Consider the following 26,813-nt stretch of genomic DNA (forward strand, 5'->3'; position numbering starts at 1 on the left):
AGACCCTGGTTGCCAGTAGCTACCAAGACATGCCCCCATCCTTCGGTAAGTGCCTAGCCTAATATTCCAGACCTCTGACATAGGCCAGCTATAAGAAGGACACCTGAAAGGCATCCACGGACAACAATGATTCGTGGCATTTTAGAGTGCGAGAGACTTTAGTGTCAGAGGAGCAAAGGTACAAAATCAAGCGTCTGGTTTCCAAAAGGGTGATTTGCATAAAACAGTGCTCAGAGCAGCATCTCCCTTGATTTGGGCTGAATTGCTAAATGGCAAGAGACTGCTGTTGCATAGGCTTTTCTCTTACTTATGTACTCAGCATGTAACTTCCTGTATCATTTGTGCAGATGCACAAACAGTTGGCATTGATGTCAGCTTGCAGCAGTAAGATATTAAACAAAAGGGCTGTGTAGCTAGTATGGCTGGAGAGAGCACCTATATTCACTACCAATAAGGTCATATCATGTCTTTTCAGAAACAGCTCACCCAGAGGATGAGCTTGCCTTACAGATATGTGCCTGCAAAACACACAGGAATCACAGCAGAGTAACAGTGCTTGTCTGCATTAGTTTATTTTCAGTCAGTTTTTGCTGTTTTTTCTGCCTGTTGATGTGTTGTAATTATGTGGTTGGGAAAAACAAGTTTGAGAGAAGAGTACTTAATGCTAGCCTGCAAGGCAATTTGAAGGTGTGGACAGAAAACACATCATGCAGTAAATCAGAAGAAATATCTTCACTGCATTCTTAGAACAGTCCCTAGGATGTGAACACGGACAGCTAGTTCTTAGAAAACCTGTCTTATCAGAGCAGGGTAAATATGTCTTACTCAGATTAAACTGTCTCCAAGTACTAGTTTATTTGCTACACTGGAACTGTTGAATTCTATTGCACAAGGACTGTGAAGTTAAATGGAAACTCAAAACACTGGAAATAGGAATTTTGCAGGGAGAAAGTCGAATGAAAAAAACTTCTATAGTTTCCCAACATATGGTACAGAAATCTGAAAGAATATATATCACTTACATTTAAAACACAAGTATTATACAGTACAACCCAGAAATAAATTACAAACAAAACCTATGCATTGTGAAAGAAGGAAAGGAAAAGAAAGAAGGGAAAGAAAGAAAGAAAGAAAGAAAGAAAGAAAGAAAGAAAGAAAGAAAGAAAGAAAGAAAGAAAGAAAGAAAGAAAGAAAGAAAGAAAGAAAGAAAGAAAGAAAGAAAGAAAGAAAGAGAGAGAAAGAGAGAAAGAAAGAGAGAAAGAGAGAAAGAGAGAAAGAAAGAGAGAAAGAAAGAGAGAAAGAAAGAAAGAAAGAAAGAAAGAAAGAAAGAAAGAAAGAAAGAAAGAAAGAAAGAAAGAAAGAAAGAAAGAAAGAAAGAAAGAAAGAAAGAAAGAAAGAAAGAAAAGAAAGTTAGTTTTACAAACAAACCTCACTGCAAATCTTCAAATGTACTGCTACAGTTTTCAATTTCAGTATCGATAATAAAGTCTGATAAGACAGGTGCTTTCCAAATCATGGTAGATGAGAATGGGTTGAGTCTAAAGTCAAGTCTTTGGTCATTTTGTTATGATGTGTTTTTAGATTTTTTAAATATACAGTTTATTAGTGGATTTATTTTTTTTTCTTAACATGTTATCATAGAAAGGTTTGAGTTGGAAGGGGCCTTAAAGATCATCCAGTTCCAACCCCCCTGCCACGGGCAGGGATGCCACCAACTAGACCAGGTTGCCCAAAGCCCCATCCAGCCTGATGTTGAACACCTCCAGAGATGGGGCATTCACAGCTGGGCAACCTGTGTCTGTGCCTCTCCACCTTCTGAGTGAAGAAAACATCTCAGGTAAGAACATTTTAGGTAAAATTCCTAAACCAGATCTAAGAATTCCATTCATGTCACTCTAGAGCAAAATAAAATAAAAAATAAATAAATGATAAAGTAGATTTGGTTGTAGAAAAATTAGTCTGACACTTAATTGTAAAACAACATAAATCTGCCCTCTGATATTGGAGTTCAGTCCTGTCCTCAAATCTCCATCTTACAATCCTTCTTCACACTTCTACTGCTTGACTAGGTGAAAAGTAAGGCTGATAACTGAGGTAAATTTATGTAAACATGCTAAATGAACGTGATCAGTCAGTGCTGCTTCCATCTTCAAGGCATCAGTTCCAAGAGCAGCGCTGAACTTTTTTTAACTTTTACAGTCTATTAGCCCCATCCACAATTTCCCACCAGTTGCTCTCTCTGTATTTGTAATTTGATAATTGAGTATTGTTCTGCCCATGGAATCAGAATTCATAGGTGAGTCTTTTTGCCATTTTGCTGAGCTTCATTTTCTCATTAAATATTTCCTCAAACTTTAAATTCTGTTTTGGAGTGAAATGGTTCTTCCAATCACCAACAGTACCTAGAAGAGCAGGGGCAGAAAAATAAGATTGAGGCTAGCAATATATAGTGCTGAAAACATTTTAAAGGCAGACTAGTTTTATTAATGCTGCAGATGGCATAAATTATTACTGTGTCATCAACCATAGTCTCAGTAATAGCTCATAATCATTTTCCCAGTCTGGTGAGACTCTGATGGAAACAGCTGAATCATCATCCATAAAGGCTATTAACGCCTCAGACTGTTTCTCATTGTGTGTCACCTGACAATGCCAACAACACTAAGTGGTACATGAAGAGTAGCAGGTTTCCAAGATGGAAATAGAGCTCTTGGTCATCTTGGCGGAGAGGCATCTTGCCTCACCTTAGGTGTTTACAGTTAAAGGTCTCCATTTAAGCTCTTTCAAAGTCAGTAGAAGGAAATGTTTGCTTCCTGGCTGAAATTCATCTAATCATAGTCAGTATCTAAAACTCATCAAATGAGTTGTGCCGAAAAGGCAGCTACGTCTCTCTACCAAGTAAAGACGACTCATAAAAAAGGAAAGCAGAGTGACTTGATCACATGAATTGCACCCTCACACCTGCTCCTAATTTTTAGGGCTTTCTACAGATGAGATGTCCCACCACTTAAGAGGTCAGTTAACTACTTCTTGGTGACCATGCACATTTGTGTTCTGTTGAATGTGTTTATACAAGTGTTTCAACAGTTTTCCATCTCATCAGAAGTTTGAACAAACATGATTTTTGTTTGTTTGTTTGTTTGTTTGTTTTTAAACTGGTATATTTAAATGAGAAATGCTCAAAATTTCCCCTCACGTGCACCCTCTAAAGAAGTGTGCATCATCTCAAGGCAGTTGACTAAATAGTATTCAGGATAGCAAGGAAAAGAAAAGAAAGCCTGAATAATAATAATAATAATTATATATATGTATATGCATATACACAAAAGTCAAGCTGATTGAAATTTGCTAAAACCTCTGGATTTGCATAGAAACTACTTGGAAATAAAAATGTTGAAATTATTCAAGTTTTTCAACATAGATTTGTCAAAAGTCACTGACTTAGAAAGCTATATATGTTTTTGTTGTTGCAGGTTTTGTTTGTTTGTTTGTTTTGTTTTGTTTTTTCTGACATTGTATTCTGGCATTTACTTCAGCTCATTGGTAAAAACATTCTGCTGAATTAGTGAAATGTAGTTTCCCTATTTATAATTGAGAACAAGTTTTTCTTAATTGAAATGACCCTAATTTTTGAATTGTCAATGATTGTTCAAAAAATAATTAAAAATAATGAAAATCCATCTAAACATGTTGGCTTTGATTTAGTTATTATTCTAATCTGAAGAAGCTTCTGAAACATCAGTAGCAAGAAAGCAGCTCCTTGAGGTATTTTTAAGTCACATTCAAGCTAAGTCCTGTTGAAGATTTTAGTGCAGATTCCAGTTTGGCCAAGGCCTTAAGGCGACCTCTTAGGTCACCCGGTGGTTGAGTCATCCATTCTTTTGTTGTCGTGGTCAGCATATTTCTTTTTGGGAACATTTCAGTAAGATAACAGGGAGTACAGAGGATAAAGGCTACCAGCAGACTTCTTCAGAAGGAATGTGTCTAGCTCTTTTCCATTCTTGCAAACTAAATGACCTTCACTAGTGATTTGAGAGGAGACTCTGGGGCTTGTGAGAGACTGAGTGTAAACTTTTAGATACAAATAGGCAGATAAACAGCAATGTTTCATGAAGCTTTCCTTGCAGCTGCAAAGCTCATATGGAACAACAGTTAAACTGTTTAAGACTCTCATGTTTTTCTAGCACATGCATACATTTGCAACCAGAGAACTTGGAAAGTGGTTTTTAAGGGGGCTTCAGATTGGAAAATCCTGTTACTGCTTCCTAGGGTGGACCCAAAACATCATCCGAGGCAGGGAGAGACCCAGGCTGCTGCTTCTAAAAAGGTTGTGGTTGGTGCTACCATATTAAGCTAGGAACACTGAATTTACCTTTTCTGAAAATCAGCTTCCTGTTGGATGTCAGGGCACAGACGGTGTGACTGGGGTCACTGTTTTCTTTTTCAGTGTCGTTTTTCATCTCTGAGAAGGATGACTTCTTGCAGATGTCTTGAATATCATCATCACTGATGTCTATGTCCAGGAACACACTGATTTCCTTCACAGTCTTGGGGAGATCCTGAGATACAAGAATAATATATTTTTTATTTAATTTCTGAGCTGATTATAAGATTTTCAGTTGATATGGAAATTATTATTTTTATTACTTAACAGGTTTGTCCCATTTATTTGCTTTCTAGCAAAGCTAAACAAGTCTTTGGACTGTATACATGACAGATACAGTAAACCTGATTCCCCTCTTATTCATACTCACATAAATGAGTAAATGTGCAATCATATAGAATTACATGGCAAGGTAAACTCCCAGTTTGTTCTGTTTCTCAGAATGATTTCACTGGGAACAGAAATACTCAAAGCTCAGTCCCTGTGTAAGGAGCTTATTTTGTTGGAGGTGCCATATCTAGAGATCTCACAAGTGATTCCAGATTCAAAATGGGCTTGGAATTCCTCATAGTGGAATTGCCAAAAATAAACAGAACTATTTTAATGGAAACACTGGAAAAAAAAAAAAAAGTGTTTGCTTCATAACAAAATAATAATAATAATAATTCTCTGAAAGCTAAAGTATATTTGATACTAGAGGTTTTGTTGTTGTCTAAGAATAGCAAAGCTGTTTCTGCATAATAATTTTCCTTTGTCAAATTTTTTTTTCCTACCTCCACACCCGCCTCTAATTTTCTTCTTTACTGGGCACACTGTTCCCACTGACCATGTCTAGTGCTGTTGCTTTATATCATTTTCTGAAAATTTCACCTGAGATGTCAGGTATAACAGGTTAATGTGTGGAACTCAACAGATGTTCTTGGTTAATTTTTCTATAGGACCAAGGACCAGGAATTTAAAATTCTTTCTGTGGCTGGGGAAAATCAAGTAATATATATCCCACTCCTGCATCTATGAAATGCAATACTCACACGATTTAAGACTTGCATAACTTGTGTAGTCTGAATTATTTAAGTAACGTGTTTCAAGACAAAAAGTCCTATGCAAATATAAAATATGCCCATTCACATTCACATTTTCTTATTTGTCCCTCTTCATTAGAATTTGCTACTTGATATTTTAATTATGTCAATTTAAAAGTAAAACATTCTGAAATAAGAACAGAGAGCATATTTACCTTCTTCATGTCTTCATAGAACAAAAACAGGATATTTTTGTCATTTTTATGTTCTTCCCAACTTAGGAAATGATCAAACCAAGATCCACAGACAACTGAAAAGAAAACCCATATAAATTCATATAAATTTGGTTCATAAATAACTCTGTATCTCACACATTTAGGGGAATGATCCCTTCTTGATATGTACCCCACATTCCTCTAAATCTGATTCAATTCTCTCCATGAAGTGATTCAAGTTTACTATCCAAAAATTTTATCATTCCTGTTGGACTTTGTTTTTGTAAAAAAGATGCAGGTACTTTTCTGAGATATAATTCTCTAGTGGAAACAGTCTCCAAATCTAGGAATAGGCCAGTAAAGAAAGAAAATGTATGGGCACAATGAGATCTGAGTATCTGAGCAAGTATCTGCATGTTCATGGTCACAGACATAAAGACTAGGAAAATAAACTAGGAAATAAATGTATCGTAAATATAAATATCACACTAGGGAATAAAATAAGGAGTTTGTTAAATGGCGCACACTATTGCTAGTTCTATTTTGGCTCAGTAGAGGAGAAATTTATATACTTTAAAAAGTCAAGGAAGAGTTGATTAAATGAATAAGTTACTATAGAAATACATCATGCAGCCAACTACATGGATAATGTACAGTTTTACATGTATAATTGACTCATAGCACTTCTTTTGTCTAAATGCTCCTTCTGCTGAACTACAGGAGGACAGATAAACTTGAGTTTTATTTTAGAAGAAAAACAGTTCTGACCCTTCTGGTTGAAAGACAAGATTGACAGCTGAGTTGAAAGAGTCCTACAAGCCATTAAGAAAGGGATAGACAGAGCAGTCACATCCACCCTTCTCCATAACTTTGACCTTGCTTTATGCTGCTACCAGAAAGGTATAATATTTTAATGTTGTAAAGAGAATCATTTTGGTTATAAACCTCAGGATGTATTTTAGGTATTTTGCTGAATGCTCCAGCCCATAGCCACCTCCTACACATAAAATGCTATCTAACTGCAGGGCACATACGCACCACAGTGTCCAACTAAAGTCTGCTTAGCCACACCAGGGACATGGCCAACAAATGCACCTGCTTTCCCCCAGCCCGCATCTGTGCAAGAAATGGACAGATCTCCAGAATTCCACTGTCTACACATAAATTTGGAGTTTCCACTGCTTTTCTTTCCTGTTTCTAGCAGGGAAAGAACATATTCATCAAGGTAGGTATCCAAAGAACCTATTTTTTTTTTCATTTAAAATAAAAATTAAAATTGAAAAATAAAAATTGGAAAAAAAAAAGACAAAAAAAAAAAAAAAAAGACAGTGATAACAGTGACGTCTTTTAGGTCCTGTAAGCTCTTAGGTTAGATCATCATTGTCTCAGCTCTCCCCAGGTCCTTTAGTTTTTCTCTCTGTGGGTTCTTGCTATATGAGTGAGCAATCCTATTTCCAATAGCTGAAAGTCAGTGACCCTTTTGGCTCTGGGGTATAGCAAACAGTCTTGGAGACTCTAGTGACAGCATAAGTTGTGTCTGGGTGTCCTTGCCTTTGTTCACAACTGAAATAACTATGCAAGAGTACTAAAGGATCTAAATCAAGCAGCACAAGCATCACACATTTCTATTAAGAGCAAAAATGGCAACCTCTCTCCCAGTATCACCTATCAGATAAATTTCTGCTGTAACCAAAATAATTTCCTTATGCCATGCATAAGCATGCAGGAAACAGCAGAAGGCTACTAATTTATAGACAAATGGGAGATGTTTTAAAATTTGAGACAGTCCTCTTTTCTGTTTTCACTGCTGAATGTTCAGAGGTGTTACTAAACAAGCCAATATCCTGCACATCACTTATGCATGTGCCTTAGGGCTTCTCTGAATGAGGAACACAAGATCTACAAGGCAGAAGAAAATTCAAACTGACTTCTAGATCTTTGATGTAAGCTCATGGTGACTGCACTGTTACTTTTCTTTCAAATTTTTCAAGGCCATCTATCATTGTTGCTGTTATCATCATTGTGGTTGTATAGCAGGAACAAGTCCTCAAAGGAGTAATAAAGCACTAAAAATGGGAGTGGATACCTGGAACACAGTCCTCCTGTCAGCTTCCAAGCCACCACTGTCATTCACACAAATCTCACTCATGTCCTTGGTCTTTGGACGCCACAACTAAGACAACAATCAGGCAGAGTGTGTGCAAGGGCACTTAGTGTGTGCAGGGGCACTTTGTGAAAGCACCTAGACTTCCTTTGAAGGGCCACACAAGGCTACTTTCAAGATCAGAAAAGGCAGTAAGCCTGCAAGTGTGGCTCTCCGTGCAGCCTGGGGACGGTCTTTCTGTGTGCTGCCCACCTTTCAGCAGGGCAGTGGAGCTCTGCTCTCTGGACACATTCAGATAGTGTCTACCCCACCAGACAGCCTACCAAGGACAGGAGGTGGCTGCAGTGATCCCAGCTGCTTTTTTGTCTGCTTGGAAGGAGCTGTGTGTACATTCCTTTGCTATCAAGGCTTAAACACGAGTTCTTGGTGTGAAGCAGACTATTAGCATGGCTCATGAGGCAAGGTCGGAAATGTTTTAACACAGGGAAATCTGCATCATAACCAACCAATTGTTGGGGTTTTCAGAGTATGTGTGGGAAGAGATGAAACCTGCAACTTGGCGATGAGAGTATGACTTTAACAGGTGTGTCAGAGGACAGCAACCTGCAACCTGCAGTTGTGCTGAAAGAATACAACCACTTGTCAAAATATCTCCTCACAGGGCTGAAGACAGCCAATTATTTGTTCTTGTTTGGTATAGCATTAGAATTTACCTTGAAAAAATAAAAAATCTAAGGCTATATAAATGAGGAGTTCAACAAGGAGTTTTCACACAGTTTGCATTTGTTAACACCTTCTGTGCATGATCAGATAATGCAAGCTGCAGGGAAAAACATAGCACTTATCCTTACCGTCTCCTTCTAAGAACAAGTCAAAGAAAGCAGTCCAGGTATCAACAGTGGGAAGGTGTGGATTCTCTTTGTAGTAATGATACATGGAAACTGCAGTATCTTTTGGATTTCTGCTGATGTAGATCATCTGTAAATGAAGATGATGTGGTTATTAGTGATAATGTTATTCCTTTATTTTAGAGGAGCTGTGTGCATAAATGTGGCATTTTCATAGGCAGTTTGCAGTGTCAAAACCCTTTCCTTTAGGATTCTTCCATTGGACACCACGTCATAAATACAGAAATGCATTTGTCCCTTTTTAGGCAGAAGAGAGCAGTAGTCAGCAAACAAAACCTTGTGGGCAGAGGTGTGTTTCCTACAGATGGGTAATGTTTACATTTTGTGAAAGAGACAGGTTCACTTTAACTCATGAGTTAAACTACCTCATATATGAAACTGTTTCCTTAACATTCACAGGACAGATGCATATGTTAATCTTGGCTTTTCACTGAAATTAGTGTTGTCCCAAAAGTCTGTATCTATCTAATCCTGAAAATTTGAACTTTTAACGTAAAATCTGAGGCCCAGAGCTGATTATTTATAGACCTCCCACATCAGCATGGGTTGACTCCCAAACTGATCTGAATCCTCCTCCTGCATTTGAATTCACCTCTGTTTGGCTCTATTTCAATATAGGGTCTTGACAAAGCTTTATAGGAGGGGCAGGGTACCTTCACCCCCAGAACATTCCATAAATACCGCAGATAACTGCTTTTTAAGCAAATGCTCCAGTCACTAGGAAATGGAGCCATGATACACACACACCACCCTCCAGTCCCTAATAATATTGAAAGATAATAGTGTTGCATTTTTTTGTGGTGCCTGACATACAAATCACCCAGTGGGAACAGTAGGGCAGGAGGAGAACTCAGTTTTTAGCCTAAGCCTTTGCTCATGCTGCCTTCAACTGCTGGTTAGCTGTGCCTCCAAAAATCAGAGCAAACCACTTCTGGAAACTGTAAGTCATTTAATATCATTTAAGAATTAACAAGACAAACTAGATTCCTAACAGACACAAAATATCTTACTGCTTTTATAAATTTTTGCCTTACCTTGCAGTTTTTATTCTTAAAATTAGAAGGCAACATGTTGTAGTCTAAGTGCGTTGGGATGATTCTCTTTGATGAGAGTTTATTCAGTTCCTCCAGTTTGGAAACATCTCCAAATTCAATGGGAGATGTTAGTGTAATTGGAGTGTTGTAAAGCTTTGTTATAACTCCTGCCAGCCAGTGTGTGCCTTCAGAAAATTATTTTTAAGGAGAAGAAAAAAAAAAAAAAGGAAGAATGAAAAAGAAGGAATATTTGTTACTGAGAAGATACATGAAACGTGCAGATTGCATATGGGAACAGCTTTCTAACACATGCAGAAAACCACCTTCTAAAAAACACCTCAAAACTTCTACACCTCCAGATTCAAGAAACTACATAACTGTATAATCCCATTGGCTCTAGATGTATAAATACTGAAAAAAAGTGTTGTTGCTGAAGTACAAAGTAATTCTATGCAAAGTGTTAATATTTGTATTGAAACAAACTCATTAGCTAACATAAAATTCATACTGCTTGTCAGCAGGTGGTTATATTGTTTTTATTATTTATTTTAGAATAATTTCTTTTGTTTTGTTCTATATTGTTATAGTAGATTGAGTCTATCTATTTGGAAGGTAACTGACTGAGCTTCCTCTTTGGTATGTGTATGAGACAGAGTCTGGGTGAGAGGGAAGAAGAAATTAATAAACGTGCAGGCAAGGGCCGTACAAATAACCTAATTCAACTCTTGCCTTGTTATAATTAAATGTAGGAAATCCTCTGGCACATCCTTCAGGTATAAATTTTGCTTATAAGAAATTTATATTTGCTTTCCAGTATGAAAATATGTGAAATTATTTTCAATTAAAGAATCAAAATTTAGACAAATGATTTGTATTTTGGGGGTAATTTTAACACTTCCTGATAGAATAACATTCTCACATATTCAAACACCCTTCCCTGTTTCTTGCACACAGGTATTTCACAAGTAAGTTAAGCAGAGAACACAAAACAAACAATTGAAACATCTTGCAATTAACATCTAAAAGTAGAACTTACCAGACTTGGGATAGGAACCCAAAAGGACATCATCTTCCCTAGCATCAAAAGTATCCAAGGATTTTAAGAGTTCTAGAGAAGACCTGGTGGTAAAGGGAATCCCCTTAAACATATGAATTAGTTCTGTCTCACTGGGGTTGGACATGTTTGCTTAAGTCTTCGATTCCTGCAAATCAGATAGCAGTGAAATGACAAGAGGATTTAAGAGTCACCTCTAAGTCAGATGATTTGAAGTAACAAACTGAAACCAGCAATACAAACCTCATGCTTTTATACTTTGTTATGCATGATGAAGTCCCTATCAGATATTGATTTTTCTAGTTAGCTGATAAAGGCAACTGAAATGTTAGAGGTAATTTCATAAATAACTGAAATGCAGAGTCATCAAAAATGTGTATCATTTGTCATTTATTAGCTTTCCAGATAAAGAAAGGGGGTGATAGTTAAAGTATAGTAATTGTGGAAAATGCCAAGACTGACCATTTTGTGTTGCCATAAAGTTTGCTTAATGCGATTATTGAACAAGTTGTACTTCCATGGAAGCAGTATCTGATTTTATGTGACTGGGATTTTCATTTTATGAAATATGCAGTGGCCTGAATGTTCAAAAGTGCAAGCTGATTCCCAGTGCTTCAATTATGTGATGTCAAGAAACCAGTTTTCAAAGTATTTCAGAATTTCAGCCTGAGGCTTCTTAAAAACAGAGGAACTTCTAAAGCACAATCATTTTTTTAAGCTGTCATCTATCTCCATAAGAAGAGTACAGAAAAAAAAAAAACCCAAATTCTAAACGGATATTTCACATTGGGCTTTATCCTACATGTTGCATGACTAGAAATGGTTGAAGATTTCAAATTTTTTCCATGGAAAATGCATAACCATAATATAAGCATAATAATAATTCAAAAAAGGAACTTGCAGGAAAGACATAGTTCTCAATTCATTGCCCATTATGAAATGTGTTTTTTGAAAAATTTTCAATCTGTAGAAATCACCATTAATGTTTTTCAACCTGAAATATAAATGGATCATATTAAAATAAATAGCTCTGGTTTGAATCAAAATATTTTCAAATGCTTAATATTTCAGTTTTCATTTCCACTGTCACTAATTTATTTTTTTAGGGTGGTGTGATTCCAGAACCTTCAGACTTTGATTTTTCACTGGATTTTTTATTATTATTTTTTTTTCATCTAGGTCTCAAAATCTCATGGGATAAGACAAACATTTGTAAACAGAGCTTCACTCTTCTTTACATTCTTTTCCCCAGGCAGCCAGTGGCTTCATTATTCCTACTGAAAACCTCCTACAAGATATTCCATTGAGGTCCTTCAGTGTATTCAAATCTGCATGCAAATCTAGTTTCAAAATGAAGTAGTCCTTTGGAAATTTCTCAAGGTCATGGTTTTTGTTTTATCATAAATAATAATACAGGTTTAGTCATAAGCTGACTACCAAAGGTACCTCCCATGATCCAGGGTAAGAAGTTAATGATGGAGATGTCCTTCCAATACTTGACCTATTGAGATTACAGACAAGGAGGAAGGACAGCTATCAGCTTCTGTACATGCTTGTTTCTAATCCAATTTCCAGAAAAATTAGTATAATAGGAGTGACTTGTTTTTCTTTCTTGGCAGTATTGCCAGTCTACTAGTCAAAGAAATGTGAAGTCAGCAAGCCTTGATATTTTCAACTGTCTTGTCTATAAAGCTGCCCTTAAACAGCTACAGCCTGAAAAATGTGCCCTTTGTCCTCAGAAAAGTCAATTATGCAGGGCCAGGTGGGGATCAGAATCATGTCAAATACACTCTGGGGACATGTTTTCTATTACTAGCAATGAGGGGAGACAGGAATCATTCAGGAGGTAACTGAGTCAGTCTTTGGGACATCTCTACCTAGCTGCTTTGAATATATACTTTTATTTCTGAGGAAGACGGAACATTGGATGGGCCTCTGCATAATGTCTCTAGCTCTTTCTTCAGGAAAAAAAAAAAAAAAAAAAGGATACAAGAAACATGAGGACACTGATGCACAGGCAGAATTTGGAGGATCTCTTAGTGACAAACTCAACATTTTTCTCTTTACTTCCCGATCTGAAGACCTAAGTTACCATTGCTTCATATTTTATGGGCTAATTCCTTAAAAGTCTATTCTCTGTCAACAGATTTCATTTCTGGTACTTCAGGTGCACTAGGTACATCTGGAGACATAATGAATCCTGCTTCTGTGGATTAGTCTGAAATTCAGAGAGATTTCAGAGGTTTGTTTTACAGTTGTGGTTCCAGCCATATGCATTTAATGCAGGTTAAGAGAACTATTACGCTGATGTAGCCAAAAAAGTTCACTGTAAAATACATTGCATATTTACTATGCCTTGGCCCTTTCACTTCTTCATACATTCCTATTATCTTCTAAGTCAGCACATTTCCCTAATCTAATCACTTGGAGCCTAATTAATCATTCACAAATGAAATGGCCAAGGTGTAAAACAGAAGCAATACAGTAGCAAGGAAAATTCCGATTCTATTACCTCATCTAAATTACTTCTTACACTAGCTTCTGTTTTCAGCACCCATAATGTAAATCCAGGGGAAGTAAACCGAAATTGCTGCTCCTTCTCACATCCTGTCTATGCTCAGAAAATAGGGCCTGTCCCTGAAAGAGTGCGGTATCCTGAATGCAGTGAGCTAAGGAAAAAGAGTACTCAGCTCCTTGCAGGACTGGGCACAAACTTCTGTTTTCAAAGTTAGCACGGTAGAAAGGGTTTAAAGAATGCCATACCAAGTCCTCCACTTTTGCTGTATTACAACACAGAATGCGGACTACAACTGACACGTTTTGAAGCAGATAAACACAGGCATGGCAAGCTAATCCTGAAGAATTTCTGTCTGTTGCGTAGATCTCTGCCACAGGCTCTAAGGAACTTCTTTCAATAGCACGTTGTCCTGTTCTCTGGCCCTGCTATGGGTACAGATGGAGCACACATTTTACCAGCAGGTTTCACAGAGATTTGCTAACAGAAGAGCAATCTTAAATTTTTAGTTTTGCCTTTCTGGTTTAAGGAAAATACCGCTTGGTAGGTGGACACTGCATTTCTGGGCTGCTTCATTCCAGCTCCTTCTACCTCCTTCTTACCTTCTCCCATCTGTATCCTTGCCCTGGTGAATGACTGCTTTCTGTTGCCTTAAATAACTCAAAAAAAGAGTGTTCTGTAACTGTGTTTATCACTGTTTCGTGTTACAAAACTTACTGTTTTGTAACTGTGTTTATCCCAGCTGTCAAGAGGTATGACTTAGCCAAAACCATTACACACAAATGGGCATTACATAGCTTTTCATTTCCCGTAGCAGATTCTCTGCCTGGTATGCTTTCTCAAAGTGCATGGACTCTTGTATGTGGGCAGAGAAGCCCTCATTCATTGTCCCATAGTTCAATCCTAATCATGTACAATGATTTAACAACTCTGATTTCAGAAGTTTGCTATCTGTAGTGGCTACACCCACATTTAGGTATACTGTGAAAAAGGTCAACCATTTGCGCAGTCATTTTTTTTTTTTTTACAGCATGTCAGATTATAAAGTTGACTGTCCTCCTTTCAACCTTTCACAACATGTCATTGCCCAACAATATTCTATGCCACAGCCACAACTGATACAGCTAATAATAACAGGGCTGCCATCAGAGCTGTATCTTATGGAGAGATTGCAGGCAAATGCCATGGCTGCAAGGTGACAGCTACTGCACCAGCTGCTGTCCTGCAATGGCATGTGATGGTTTGCCTTCAAGGAGTAAACACGTACACAACAAAGACAACAAAAAAACAAAAACAAACAAACAAAAAAAAGCAAATGAAGATTTGAACCTTCATTCTTTCATTGAGGTAATAGAGATGAAGCTGTGTAACGTGTAGGGAGGCTCAGCCAGGTGACTGGTCTACCTGGCAAGTACTTGTCTGTTAGGGTGGCTTTGAGAATTTCCCATGTCCACAGGGTGACAGGAGAGGCCTTGGAGGCATTGTTTATCTTCTGTTTATCTTTATTGTCATATCTAATATTCAGGCTTGCTGGGGTAGGATTAAATAACAGAACCTGATGAGTCACCTTTTTACTGGTAGTACACGCAATTATGTGATGCCAACTGTTTCTGTTTTCATTTGTTAGCATAACTACAGAGAAACTTGCCTGATATTTGAAGTACACTTCCAATAGTAGGTTAAAGTATTCTATAAGGAGACAGTAAAATTTCAGCAAAAAAGCCTTTGAGAGGTATGTCCGACAGAGATCAACACCCTGTGGAACATCACTGCACACACAAAAAACAGAGCTAGGAGGACTGATGGCAAATGCTACCCTGTCAACTCACACACTGTCATTACATCCAGCAGTTGAGAGAACCAGCAGCTGAGCTAACCACATCTACCTTGGTGAAGGCTTTTGGTCCAAAACTGGTGGGAGTGTACTGAGGGGAAGAGGAACCCTTGTGTCCATACCTACAGTGAGACAGCGCTCCACAAGCAACCTGTTGCACCCTGTGCCAGCTCTCTGGTGGGTCTGACCCAAATGATCTGGGGATACTGAGGTAAGAAGCAGTGCAGTTTACATCTGAGGGCATGGACTGGAAACCTCAGGCTTATAAAATGCCAGAGAGAAGCCCACCTTGGCCACCACGGACTGGAGGCCTCCAAGTCCCCATGTTGCATGAGGAGTTTGCAGAGAGCCTTACTCAGGACAGCTGACAGACCCATTGTACCACATCTCATTTGTCCATGTCCTCCTGGCAACCAATGGCCAGCTGAAACATTGCCGCACAGCAGCGTGAGTCTGGCTGTCAGTCTTGTCTTGGCTATCCCTTCATCCAGCCCACTGTGCAACTCTGCAAGCACCTGTCTTGTCCCAGGAAGAAGCCAGGCAGTGATCAACCACAGTGTTACCTCTCCCTGACCTAAGGAGGCCGCTCCATGGGCCCTTGAGCTGCACCCTATCATTTAGGTGGTATCATTCATGCCGACAGCATGGAGACCTGATAGCCGCCTGGCTGCTGGGCCTGTATCAGCAGTACAGACCTTATGTTGCAGCAAGGTTCCTATCTGTGGGCAAAAGGTCACAACAGGAAACAACAACCTGTTTCCAAGAAGGGGCACCTCTCTAGCGGCTGAGAGGAGCCTGTGATAAACGCAAACACGGCGTGACAGGTTATCAAGGACTTGTTATTTTTTGACATGGTGGAGGATTGGGACTGTTTCCTCATGCCCAGTTGATTGGCAGCACCCATACGCAGATACAAGCATACTCCTCACTCCCTTGCACAGCTTCAGACTCCTCACAGAACTGAGCTGAGCCCCACAGCCCTTCTGCAGTGCCCCCAGCCTAGCTTATTTTAAGGTTATGGCCAAAGTATCACTTTCAGCACACACTCAGTTGCAAGTTATTAGACAGGAGCTATAAAATGCTGCAGGAAAAACAGGGGGTGGTAAAAAGGAAGGTGAGCACCACAGGAGCTGCTCTGAAGAAAGATGGGTGCTTCCCAGCCAGACCCAGTATAGCCTGGTAGTGCACAGAGCTGTTAGCTGTGCTTGGGCAGGCACATTATTTGAAACATAAAGAGAAGTTACCTCTCCACTTTTTGTAACAGATTTATGTCATTTGTGATAGGAATACAAATGAGAATGCATGCCAGATCCAGACCAGATAAGTGAAAATGTTTGGTGCTTGTTCTTGCTTTTCATGCATCTGCGTAGTAATCTGCAAACTTTTATATTTCTCCTCTGTTCTTAGGAGTTTTTCATATATGAGATTTTCATACATGGCCATGTGTTATATGAACATACAAAGCATAGACATTTTAAACAGGAAAGACTTTTATTTTTCTTTAAGCAGAGTATCCATATTGCACTACAGTCCTCTCTGTTAGAGTCAGGACATGGTTAAGAACAACGGCAGAAGAACTGGTCATTCTCTGCCACATTGCATTTAAGTCTTACTATTGGCTGTGGGGTAAACAACAAAAAAACTTTTTTGTGGTTCTAAAGGAAGCTTTTGAAACAGAAGCTTTACAGCTGCATAGATCTTTTCCTGACACTGAGCAGAACTCATAATTCTCTCCTTCCATCACGCAAGATTTTTTTTTATTTTTTTTTTACAGATTTAAAGGTACAAATGGCTCCATAGATCCTATAGTCTAACCATGAGCTTAACACTTGTACAACGCAGGGAGAAAGGGGGAGATATCTGCTGAGGTGTGCAATGGGTAGTGAGCTACCAATTGCCCAGGTGCAAGGGCTAAATCTCTGTCATGCTCAGATATCCCAGATGTGATCAGTCCCTGTGGGCTCACACAGTGCACAGACTAGGACTTCAGCAGTCTCTGCCTCTGCTCCTAGGTGTTCACAGTCTATGCTGGGACTACACCAAAATTGATGTGGAAAGCAAGCTGAATTTGACCAGTCTTGTTTTCTCTGCAAGCTGACATGAACACAGTTGTAAGAGCTCTTTTCTCTAAGAGGCATTCAAAACTGGGACATTAGCTGAGTAAAATCAGTCACAAGGTGGACCACTACTAGATTCTGTTTCTATATATATTCATTAATCCATATTTATAGAGTAACTGCATACAGGTAACACAAATTACACTAGCTATTTTTTAAATTCAAGTTGCAGCAACTTTTTTCCCTCAAAAATAAAGAAAATAGAAATATTCCCTCTTCTTATCTGCTTATGGAGTATTGGCAGACTGGGTTAAGGCCAGCAGAGGGCCTCCCAGATGACCAGGGATGGAGCATATGATGGACAAGGAGAGGCTGAGAGAACTGAGTTTGTTCAGGCTAGAGAAAGGAAGGCTGAAGAGGGACGTAATTTCTGTTACGCAACTAGTGGGTGTTTGTTGAGAAGATGAGGCCAAACTCTTCTCTAGCAGTGCACAGCAAAATGATATGTGGCAACAAACACAGGCTGTGACAAAGGAGATTCAGGTTAGATATTTGGAAATCTTTTTCACCATAGGGGTGGTCAAACATTGGAACAGGTCATCCAGAGAAGTTGTGAAGTTGCCATCCTTCAATGGATCCAACACTAGAGCGGACAAGGCTCTGAGCAAATTGATCCAACTTAGCACTTTGCAGCCCTGAGCAGGGCTGCGAATAGATGCTCTCCTGAGTTCCTCTCCTACTTGAAGTGTTCTGGGGTTCTGTGTTTCAGAACTGAACAGTAGGGCCACTGTGAAAATCTGAAGCTGATAGTTTCATCTGATGAATGATGTCTTTATATACGTGGTGTCCTGTAAACAGCAAGAAAAAGTAGATGCAAAACTTCATTTAGAAGAATGGAGCTAAGATAGTGATGAGGTAACTGCCAGTGCAAGATCATATCTTTCTGAATCATATCTTAAATGCAAAATTTCTACCTAAATAAGTAATAAAAGAACAGCCAGCAAAATCCAACTAGTGTTCTACCTAGATCAGTCTTTTTTCTTCATTGTCTACTGCTTTTTATGAGGGTACCAGATAATCCCAAAAGTTAACTGATGACCAGTGATAGTGTCTTCCATTCACCATTCATGAATGATAATTTTCTGCCTTGAAAATGCAGGGTAAGACCTCCAAGATCTTTGTACCTTCTGGAATATAGTTGAAGGATCATATATTATTTGTATCCACATTAAAAAATCCATGGTCTAACAGAACTGAAATAGTTACCCTTGTTTTAAATGGCTAGAGAATCAGAATCTGATCTAGACTAACTAGACGGATAACCTTTAGAGATTGTTAGGCCAATATCCACATCAAATTTTAAATTTGTGTATCCACATTAAGAGCTCCTTAATGTCTTCTAGGTCTCTAGGCTTAATATTTTTCATTGGCTGGCTCTCTGTTTTCAGCGTTACCTTGCCAAGATACAAAGTTTACTGTGATTAAAGTGTAATGTGGAGTGATTTATTAGCTCATTTTTTTAAAAAATTGTGTGAGTCATTAGGTTCCATACCACATCAAGGCACAACCAGCTTCAATAACTTCCATTCACAACAGCATTTGTATTAACTAAGTGCATTATTTCTTCAGGTGAGCTTTAATCAGTCAACTTTTTCAAAAGTCTCTCTTCCTGGCAGGTTAGTAATAACATCATGAGATATTTTATTTTTCTCTAAAGAAAAGCAAGTGTTCCTGAAGGCCAACAGGTTAAACGCAAAATTGAGCAAATTAGTGCTAGCACTACAGATCTAGAATTCCAGCTACTTTTTGCAGAATTGCCATCAATTTCCTGCATTTTCTGATCATTATTTCTTATACTTGTGCCATTCTGTTATTATTACTAAAAAAAAAAAAAAAAAAAAAAAAAAAAAGTAGCTGGGTGAGGGATAAAAAGAAAAGTTATTGGAAGAGAAGGAATTCATTGTTCATTTCTCATTTCTGCACAATCAATTGCAGTGAAATTCCTAAAATGATCCTTTACATAACTAAAATAAAGAGAGCACGTACAAATATCACAACCCAGACTCACATTTCGCCAAGATTTCAGGCATATCCCACACTTTGGCTCAAACCCATATATTTATTTTAAAAATGTTTCTTACTATCCTACATGATTGCAAGTGTATAGTACATTGTTTCTTATTCAAAAAAATGGGAAATTCAGAAACTGGGAAATAGTACTGAGTTTAGTGGGAACAGTATGTTTATGCGTGAATGAAGAATTTTTCATTATGAGGTCTGACTAATGAGATATTTTTTTCAGAATGGAAATAAAAATACTAAATGTTACAAGCTGCCAGAATATCACTGCAACAGTTCTTGATTGCTGAATACAAAAATGAAATAGTTATATGTATGGCCTCATTAAATGTGTGTGCAGAAGTTGCATATGTATGGAAGATATGGCTTTAGAATATGGAAATGAATATATGAATATATAAAATGTCTACATGTAAGTGTAATCTCGATTTTCTTTTATTCTTAATATCAGATAGATCTTCAAATGCATATTTATGATTTGTGCAAACATCTTACAAAGTTGCTAGGTCTTTTCCTTTTCTTTTGGCTTGTAAAGCTATTTATCCTGCTTATAGTGAAATTTTATCAGATTTCTGCCCTTGTTGTCAGACAGCATAATAAGCAATGACTGCATCACTCTCATTTGATGTAGATATATTCAAATCTTCAGGTGATTTTTCCATTACTTTTGCTGCTTTTTTGGTAAAATGTGAAAGAGAAATGCATCAGAAAAACAATGCAGCCAGCCAAGAGCAAGCACTGTAATGTAGATGTAATACTTATTTATTTTTAAGACTTAAGTCTAGAAGTGTACTTTTTGTGCTGGGCAGTATGCCAGTGGTTAGTTTTAAGCAAGTAGATAATATTTTGATTGTTTTGAATTAATTTCTAATTAAGCACAAAATTAGATTTATGGCATTTATGTATTCACTTAGTGAACAGGTCAGTTCTACCATTAGGGCATATTTCTACTGACCAGCAACAAACAGAGCTCAGCCTAATAGATATTCCTTCATTTATAAATACATAAATTAAGGTGTAGTAAACAGTAGTGCTTGAATGCATTTCCTAATCTTCCTAATCAGTTTTGACCTTTACAATTTGAAGATCCTGATTTTAGATAACAATATAAATATTAAATCTGTTCATTCTCAGATTCATAGAATGATAGTAAAGTGTGCTAATGTTTCCCGAATCTGAGCAAAATCCTTCCTCAATCTGAAGGTGCTACTAGGATGGGTATAGCAATTTATTTCCATGCTCTATCTTTACTGCAGAAGTAAGATGCAATATTACATGAATCTGCACATTAACAGGAAGCAAATATGTATGTTGTGCACCTATCTTATCATTCCTCAAAGAGGGCACAGTTCGTGTTATTCATCACAGTTTGTCATTTTCTGCTACTGAAGGCTGGAATTTTACATTTTGAAAGTTGCTGGGCAGCACTGAGAAACCCTGACTCCACAGTGGTGGGATTTTCCATTAGTGAACTTCTGAGATGGTTTCTTTTACTTCCTATTATTCTTAACGGAAACATTTCCTAAGTCTATGACCTTCTTGCTAGCTGTCAATATGAAGACTCATTATGGCCACCTGATGCTGGCAATTCTATTGCAGTACACAGGCAGACCTGAGCTTTGCATCCCAGTCTCAGTATTATGCATGGAGGAGCAAAAGGAGCAGCAAACTGGCTTGCCCCAATCCATGCAGCACCCAGACAGGGTGGGGAATCTCAGGTCCTCCTCTCTCAAACCTTGTCTACTCTCAGGAAAAGAGTCTGTGCAGAGACCTGAGCGCTGCAGTGCACGTGCTTCTGACTCAGATCTGGTCTGCACTGGTGTAGCTTACAGCAGGGACAGGCTGACTTTGAGTCTAGATTCATATATTGCTGCAGGTACAGCCTTGGTCAATGCTCTCAGATCTTGACAGCACATCAGCTAGCATTCTGGTAGCTAACCGGGGGAAACTGGCATTTCTCTCTTCTTCTCTAATTTCCCCTCAATATGTACTTCCCCTCATTCCCCTTCCAGTACTTCCACCACTCCCTTGTGATTATGTGCTGTTGTAACATAAAGACAGAGAAAAAGCTGATCCTTGCTGGCTGACACTTCTCACTGCTCTGTAGGCATATCACTACTGGCAGTTTATCACAGGACATCAAATCAAACCCATAACTGCTACTTCATCTCCTGCTGACTTCATCTCTCTCACTCCGCTCCACACCTCTGAAAGATAAAAGAGCCTGTGTTCTTTTGTGAGGGAGGTAATGAGAAGTGCAAGACACAAAGTAATACAAGGCAACGATAGCTTGGATGGAGGTCTTGGAGAGGTGTTCAGAACCCTGAGGCTAAGTCCTCCGTGCTCCTATCTATAAACTCTTATCTATAAACAGGTTCAAGGTAGGTGAAGACTCCCAGACTCAAGGCCAATTTCCCACATGCAGGCTATGGGCTTCTCTTGACATCAGCATGCATGCTGTCAACAATGAAAGACGATCAGTCTTTCCCCCTCCTAACAAGGAGATGTCCAGAGTTGAACAGTAGCAGAATGAGTAGCTATGAGAGAATTATGAGTAGCAGAAGAGGACAGAAGAATTATTCACCCATGCCTCTGCCTTGGAAAGATGCTTCTAGTCACTTTCTTCCACCTGAGACCCCACCAGCTCATGCAGCTCCCTTTCCATGTCCACCAGTATCTTTCCCTCACTCTCATCTCCACATTAATCTCATTCCTACCTCTTCTACCTTCTGTCTCTAGTTACCTGCAGTCCTCATAACCTTCTTCTATTCTTCACCCAAAGCCTTTGCCAATTAATGTGCACAGGTGCAATTTTTATTCTTTAAAAAGTTCTTCAAACTTTACACATTTGAAGGCATCTGTACGTGTCAGCATTTCTTACTCTCTTTCACAGTACTGACAGAAACTGCTTGTGTCTCCTTTTCTGTTTCTACCTATCATGCTCAGGTTAATATTGTCCAAGTGTAGTTTGGATTTGATAACCCGACATAACCCCTTGAACTAGTCAGCCAATATGGAAAACAGCCTTCCAGAAACCATCTTAAAAAGTCTTGTTACACATATGGAGTATGGTGCTTTGGTATGTGAGCATTGCACACAGGCACATCCAGACAGGTTCAGTCTTTTTGCATGTTACTGTATTGGTACATAGAACCACACGGGAACTATGAAAATTATGAATGTCTAAGATTTGGGGACTACTAAAAACAAAACAAAACAAAACAAAACAAAACAAACAAACAAACAAACAAACAACAACAACAACAACAACAAAAAAAACCACAAAAAACAGCAAGAATAATTTAAACCCCTAATTTATGTAAGCAATTTTCAAGAGAATGAAGGAATTAAATCACTTAGAATTGACCTTTAAATCACATACTGATAAAAAATAATGCTCCACTGTGATACAGGGTCACAGTCATGATGATTTTGTCCTTGAAAGAAGCAAGATACTTTTAGGATCTCTTTCTCATACAGAACCTAATCTGTTGATCTAGGTTGATTATTTGAATTGTATCACATCTTTCCTGACATACCCAGGAGACCAAATCACAAGAAAGTCTTTAAAACATCTGCAATCTGACAAATGATTTGCTATATTGAAAATATTAATAAACCAAATCTGCCACGTGGCAAGACAAATAACAGAATATTTTTGCTAGCAATCTCTTCAGGATTTACAGGAGCACCAAATCCACCATCTGCTAACAATATAATTGTTTTCAGCATCAAAAATGCATGAGAGAAACAGCCAAAACACTGTCAGGAAAATATTTGCAACTTATGGGTAGTGTGGACACAAAATCCCTGAAGTAGATGAGATTCTGTAAATGGCTAATCCATTACAGCTTCTTCTGAATACTACTATACCTAATGGGATAAATTCTCCTCTCACGTCTGCTTCAACAACCTTATTATCCTCTCTTCACCCATTGTGTCTAAACAAACCAAAGAAAAAAATGGGAAGGAAAATGAGCATCCAAGCAACACTATTTCTTTGTATTTGCCACAGGTCTCATATTAAATTAGTTTCTGGAGGATGCTGCAGCTGCTACCTAGAAGATCAATCACTTGATTTTCATTAGATTTGACAGCTATAAATGCTTCTTGATGCAGAGTCTGTCAGGCTTAGATTAGTCTCCTTAACAAGTGAAACATCACACATCAATGTGGGCTTAGGATAATTGCCCCAGTCAAGATTTACAGAGGGCTAAGAGAATTTTTATTATTATTATTTGGATAAGTGGCTGCGTTTGGAAAAAAATAGAAGAGAAGAGAAGAGAAGAGAAGAGAAGAGAAGAGAAGAGAAGAGAAGAGAAGAGAAGAGAAGAGAAGAGAAGAGAAGAGAAGAGAAGAGAAGAGAAGAGAAGAGAAGAGAAGAGAAGAGAAGAGAAGAGAAGAGAAGAGAAGAGAAGAGAAGAGAAGAGAAGAGAAGAGAAGAGAAGAGAAGAGAAGAGAAGAGAAGAGAAGAGAAGAGAAGAGAAAAAATAAAGAAATCAAGAAAATAATGTTAAAGTTGGAAAATAAAAATACAAGTATCTGAGTTACTGAGTTCTGGCATAATACAACAAAAGGCAGCACAGTGAGATCAGACTCGGAAATCCTGATTCTTGGCTCCGGGAAATTATTCTACTATTAATTTGTGTTTGAGCTGTTTGTTTGTTTAGGGTAGCACAGTTTGTTTTCTTGTTTCTCTGAAATATAAAACGTTTCCAAAAGCCTACTGATCAACTGTACCAGGCAGATTTCCAATGCAAAGACATCTTCCCAAAGCCTATTAAAATCAAAAGAAAGGCCCTCATGTATTCATCTGGTCCAACATAAATATAGATCTGTTCTTTTATTTGGAGACAATCCCATATAATTAGCCAATTCAGGCAGTCCAGTCCCTTGGGTGTTAAGCCTAAATGAGCTAAGATTTTTTTTTCCATAGAATAACGTATATTACATTGGAAACCATTGAAAAGAGCACAAAGCTCCCTAGATGTGCAACTAAGGCAGCTTGAAATGTCATCATTACAAACTATTCTCTGCAATACTCTGCTGTGTGGCATTCCTTTTGAAATGCATGACAGTGATAAAGGAATGCATGGTTTAGCTGACCAGACATTGATTGTAGGTGATCTTATTTCCACTAGAAGTATCCTAGAATTTCAACACCTCTAAACTGTCTTTCAGAAAAGAGTCTAGCAATTTATTTAAAATAAATAATTAAGGCTGCAGAGAAAAATAAACAGTATATTTAATGAATATGACAAAAAAAAATCATTTGGTCTTTTTTTTTTTCTCAATATCTTTTCCAAAGAGTAAAGCATTACAGATTTTTCTAAAAAAAAAAAAAACAAAACAAAACAAAAAAACAAACAAACAAACAAAAAAAAACCGCCAACTCCAGTCAGTTACTTCACAAGTAACTGTATCCGGGTAACAAGTATCTGGGGCAGGCATTATATTCACATAGAAAAGTGAAAAAGAAAAGTGAACTTCCTTCAATGACATACGAAGTGGTCCAGGTCTGTACATAAATTAGATCAGGTACTCTTGTACAGTCTGAGAACATTTACACTGGAATTAGCCTGACTACTTCTGCTGACTACTACTAGGTTTTGATAAGGTGGTATTTTCTAGCAGAAAAAATTATCTTCAGTCTCCATTTTCATCTCCAGCGGTTCTAGTCACTTTACTTAACAGCATCCCCGTATGTAACAGGCATGTAGTCACACTACTGAGCACAAATGACATTCAAAATGCTAAGCTCAGTGAGGAATGAGGGTGTCCAGAATGTGGTCTATTGACTAATCAATCTCTGCAAAACCCTGGAGCTAAGTACGTGAGTATTTTCCTCTGATGGTGATTCAAGAAGGTGAACTTAAACAAGTGCTGGGCACTGAGCTATTAAGAATCACACTACAGCCAGTAAGAGATGCCAGGAGTAAGTGTCTTGGCTGCACAAGAGATGTTGCTGTTTGTTCGTCCTTTTCGTCCTTTCTGGTCCCACAGAAGTCTGTGGGTGTCAGTAATCCTTTCTATGGATGTGCAATCCTGCAGGTGTTATTTCACACAGCTCAGATGGCATCAGGTGCTTTTACGGTGTACTGGAGTTTGCTTAAATTAGGTAAACTAAGGTACAGTGAGGTAACTGCAGGAAAAGTCACAGAAAGGATTTACACAGTGGGTTTTATGAAGAAACATTAAAAATGCCCGAAGTCTAACCCTAAACCTAACCCTAACCATAAACCTAACCACTAAAACCTAAACCTAAACCTAACTCTAAACCTAACCGTAAACCTAATGCTAACACTAACCCTAACCTAACCCTAACCCTAACCCTAACCCTAACCCTAACCCTAACCCTAACCCTAACCCTAACCCTAACCCTAACCCTAACCCTAACCCTAACCCTAATGGATGCTGCAGCCTACCCCTAACCTTTATTAGTTAAAACTTCCATGCAGCTGTTTCAAGTAGCTGCGCATTATGTAAAATTCCATAACTGACCATGGTGGTGACATGATAGTGAGTAGCGAAAGCATCAATACAGACAATTTAACTGTATCTATGGTCACTGTAGCTAAAGTAATTTGGAATTTTTACCCATTTTAAAATACAATAAAATCCAAACTATAAAAACGGTACCCATTTTAAAATACAATAAAATCCAAATTATAAAAACGGTACCGTTTCCTCAATTGTCAAACCAACAACAGTAAAAATAAACAAACAAACAAACAAACAAATAAATAAATAATGTATTTTCTGAAGATATAAGCATTTTTTTTTCTGTCAAAAACATAGCTTAGTCTGGGTTTTTCAATTTGTGGAAGAAATGCTATCTCAGGAGTTGTTTTAAGGAATAAGAAATTGATACTGTTATCCTTTATTGTGAAAAAGGCCAGTTAAAAATGAAGAGAAAATACTTTTTCTCCTCACTTTTAGCTACTAACTACCTAAATGAAAAACATGGGCAGCAATTTTTTCATTTGCCTAGCAGTCTAGCAGCTCTCTGTTAGCTCCCATGCACAGCTATAAATCCATTAGGTTGTCTCGAAGACGAATCATAAAAAGATGAATACCTCTTTATCCCCCTTGAGATACTGTCTGTAAACTGTACTTTGAACTGGAACAGCTTTCCTTTTGAAGCACATCACTAGAGAAATACCTGCAATGACAGTATGTGTTGCTCAGCGTTGTGAAGGGAACTGAAAGTGATCACAGATGCTCTCCTACAGTAAAGCCAATTTCTAGGTGTCAGAGCACCTTGGAGGTACCCTGACAGATGGAGAGCAGACTCTTTCCTCCCCGTCTTTTGCTGTGGGCTGGTAGTGCCTCCCAGTGCCCTCAGGGCAGGTAAAAGGATGTCTCAACTCTGCCCCCATCCATTAAACACCTCATGCAGTTCATCTCTGTGTCACGGACACTGATCAAAACCAGCCATCCTGAGCTGACAGTGAGTTTGGTTCTGGCAGCCCTTGTACAACTTTTTTTTTTTCTTTTTTCTAGGATATCATCAATCTCTAATAATAGCTATGAATTTCTGACCAAGGCTATGGTTATATGGAGAAAGGCTCTGGGGGGTTGGCTTACATGAATAAGTGCTTGTCTGC

At 38.2% G+C, this 26,813-nt stretch overlaps 1 protein-coding gene across 3 annotated transcripts in view; it reads right to left on the minus strand.

Moving 5' to 3' along the window:
* Positions 1-547: 547 nt before the first annotated feature.
* LOC101801341 (sulfotransferase 6B1) overlaps positions 548-26,813 on the minus strand; it is a 98,395-nt gene continuing 72,129 nt past the window's right edge. For 2 of the 3 annotated variants that reach the window (XM_072042279.1, XM_072042275.1), the window contains 6 exons: positions 10,704-10,869; positions 9,668-9,852; positions 8,577-8,703; positions 5,622-5,716; positions 4,373-4,559; positions 548-2,402 (listed from right to left, as the gene is read on the minus strand). In XM_072042279.1, the coding sequence (XP_071898380.1) occupies positions 2,284-2,402; positions 4,373-4,559; positions 5,622-5,716; positions 8,577-8,703; positions 9,668-9,852; positions 10,704-10,848 (858 nt within the window). In that variant the 5' untranslated portion in view covers positions 10,849-10,869 and the 3' untranslated portion in view covers positions 548-2,283. Of the gene's footprint in view, positions 2,403-4,372; positions 4,560-5,621; positions 5,717-8,576; positions 8,704-9,667; positions 9,853-10,703; positions 10,921-26,813 lie in introns of those variants that run through there. The other variant, XM_021274786.4, reaches the window with a different exon arrangement.

The sequence above is a fragment of the Anas platyrhynchos genome, chromosome 1 (assembly GCF_047663525.1).
Source record: "Anas platyrhynchos isolate ZD024472 breed Pekin duck chromosome 1, IASCAAS_PekinDuck_T2T, whole genome shotgun sequence".
Classification (NCBI taxonomy): domain Eukaryota; kingdom Metazoa; phylum Chordata; class Aves; order Anseriformes; family Anatidae; genus Anas; species Anas platyrhynchos.